This window comes from Apaloderma vittatum, unplaced genomic scaffold (assembly GCF_000703405.1).
Source record: "Apaloderma vittatum isolate BGI_N311 unplaced genomic scaffold, ASM70340v1 scaffold37392, whole genome shotgun sequence".
Classification (NCBI taxonomy): Eukaryota; Metazoa; Chordata; class Aves; order Trogoniformes; family Trogonidae; genus Apaloderma; species Apaloderma vittatum.
The window spans coordinates 3,883-6,154 of record NW_009705996.1 but is presented as its reverse complement, the minus strand read 5'-3'; the positions used below and the strand labels follow the sequence as shown (position 1 = coordinate 6,154).

General features: G+C 58.1%; 1 protein-coding gene across 1 annotated transcript in view; it reads left to right on the top strand.

The window, feature by feature from the left end:
- BSND (barttin CLCNK-type chloride channel accessory beta subunit) overlaps nt 1-2,272 on the top strand; it is a 2,923-nt gene that overhangs the window by 233 nt on the left and 418 nt on the right. The window contains 2 exon segments of the mRNA XM_009865618.1: nt 991-1,070; nt 1,329-1,571. Coding sequence (XP_009863920.1) covers nt 991-1,070; nt 1,329-1,571 — 323 coding nt within the window.

The following is a 2,272-nucleotide window of genomic DNA, read 5'->3' as shown; positions in this document are numbered from 1 at the left end:
TTGGCTGCTGTGGACGTGTAGCCTCAGGCTGTGCCTCAGTTTCCCCATCCATGTGGTGGGGTAGTGGCAGATCCCAGGGGAAAGCCGGCTGGGGCAATCCGGAGGGAGAAACGTTGGTTTGGGAAGCTTGTGCCCTGCTACATTGCCCTGCTGGTGCCTCGTTTGCCCCACTGTACCCCTGCACCTCCCTGAGCCGGGGGCTTTTCTTCCAGGCAAGTAGCAGGGAGTAAGCCCAAGGAAATCAGCTCGTGTTCGTCTCTTCCACACAAACCCAGCCCCTTCCCTGCACCCACAGGGGCCAGGGGCTCAGCAGGCTTGCAGGGCTTTAAAGAAGGGGCTGTTGTGGCCAAGGAGTCCAGATGGGCCCACTCTTGCCCCAGCAGAGCCCTGACCTCCTGGTCTCCTTGGCAGAGGGGACAGCCATGGGTCCCTGCCCTGGGAGATGGAGCTGGCAGAAAAAAGGAGTTTTTTCCAAGGAGAGAGAGGCTGTGGAACGGGTCTGGGCGCTGCTGAATGGCCTGTCAACAGCTTGGCTGAACCCCAGAATGTGGGGTGGTGCACAGGACCCCTAGACCAGCCAGGGAGCTTGGGATCAGCCGAGTCCCCTGGGGCTGGGCTGAAGCTGAACCCAGCTCCCCAAAAAGCCGAGCTCGGCCCTGCCTAGGACAGAGATGTGGTTTTGTCGCTGTGCTCAGGGCTCAAGGACAGGGCACCCTTCATGTGGTCCCTGGCAATCAAACCTCCGCCATGGGCTTGGGACTCCCCCCAGCTTGGGGACACACATGACCCCACTGGGGACAAGGTGTTGAGAGTGGGGCATACTGCGTTCATTCAATCAATGATTTCCCCCCAAAAAAACATTCCAAGAAAGACATCCAAATGTGCTGCGAAAAGACCAAAACCCCAGCCGAAGGGACAGCCCAGCCATTTTACCAGTGCTGGGGGCCCTGCGGTGCCCAGTGCAGCCTCTGCATTTCTTTCACCAACCAGATAACGTTCATCCCCGTGGACCTTGAGGCCGAGCGGTTCCTGGACCACAAACCCTTCGTGCTGCTGGAGAAGGACACCCGGTAGGTCCCAGCAACTGACCCCAGCGGCTGTTTTCCCTTTGGTGGGTGTTTTCATCTGTATTTGTGTGTCCTCAGGGACAAGGGCAGTGCCTGAGCACGCTGGCACTGGGGGCAACTACACCGATTGCAGTAAAAAATGACAAGCAGTGATGTCACCTCTAAAACATCTGGTGGGAGTCCTGTGTTCCTGAGCATCTCCTGGCTCCATGGGGGTCCAGGTCCTGCTCAGCACCCCGCTTCTTCTTCCTCCTCCCTCAGCTTGCAGACACCCTGCCCCAATAAAGAGGCCACCAGCACCTACGAGAAAAGCCTGCCATCCTACGAGCAGATCCAAAGGCAGGCTGTGGGCTCAGCCCAACTCGCACCCAGTGCCCAGCCCAGACCCCGCAGCTGCTCCCAGCTGTCCGTGCAGGCAAAAGCAGAGGTCCACTGGGAACTGGGGAGTGCCGGAGAAACTCCCCCAGAGTCAGCGCCTCGGCTGGAAATGGCGACAAGCAGCTGGTACGTGATGCCTATGGGATCAGGTGGCACTGGTGGCATGTGGGGTGAAACGGGAGGGGGTCAAAGCTCCCATGTAGGAGGAGGGAGAGGAGATAGAGGGGTCTTTGCTGCTTGCACAGTACTGACCGCCCGGACCCCTAGTCCTGCTGGAGCCCAGATGGTGTCTCAACCCATGGGAACTTCAGTGCCAAATTACTTATCAGGAGGAAACTTGAGTGGCCTTTTGTCATAATTTGCATTTTGCTTCTGTTTCATTTTATATATAGAAACAATGCTCCTCACCAGAATAAACCCCAAGTTCCTGGTCCGACTTTGACAGGACTGAGGCGCTCAGTATGTGTCCCTCAAACGAGAAGCCACGTATGATGCCCATACGTTGGTTCAGGGAGTCCCAAAAGTGCTTTGCAGGGGATGGGGGCCACTGTGCAGCCTTGGGGCACAGGACTTGGGCATCCCCTCCGCCAAAACGCAGCTACGGCTAGGATGAGGTGCTGTCCTTTCTCCTCGGGAAGCAGATAAGGCGTGTGAGGACAGCCCCTGCTTCACCCCATGCACAGGAGAAGGAACATGGTGGGCAGGCTACCCCCATAAAGGCAGGCACTAAGGCCAGAGATAGAGCCATCCTGGGGTGCCCCAGCATCCAGTAAGGGGACTGGTGATGCTGGGACGCAGGCTGAGCAACATGGAGCTCTGCGCGGCGG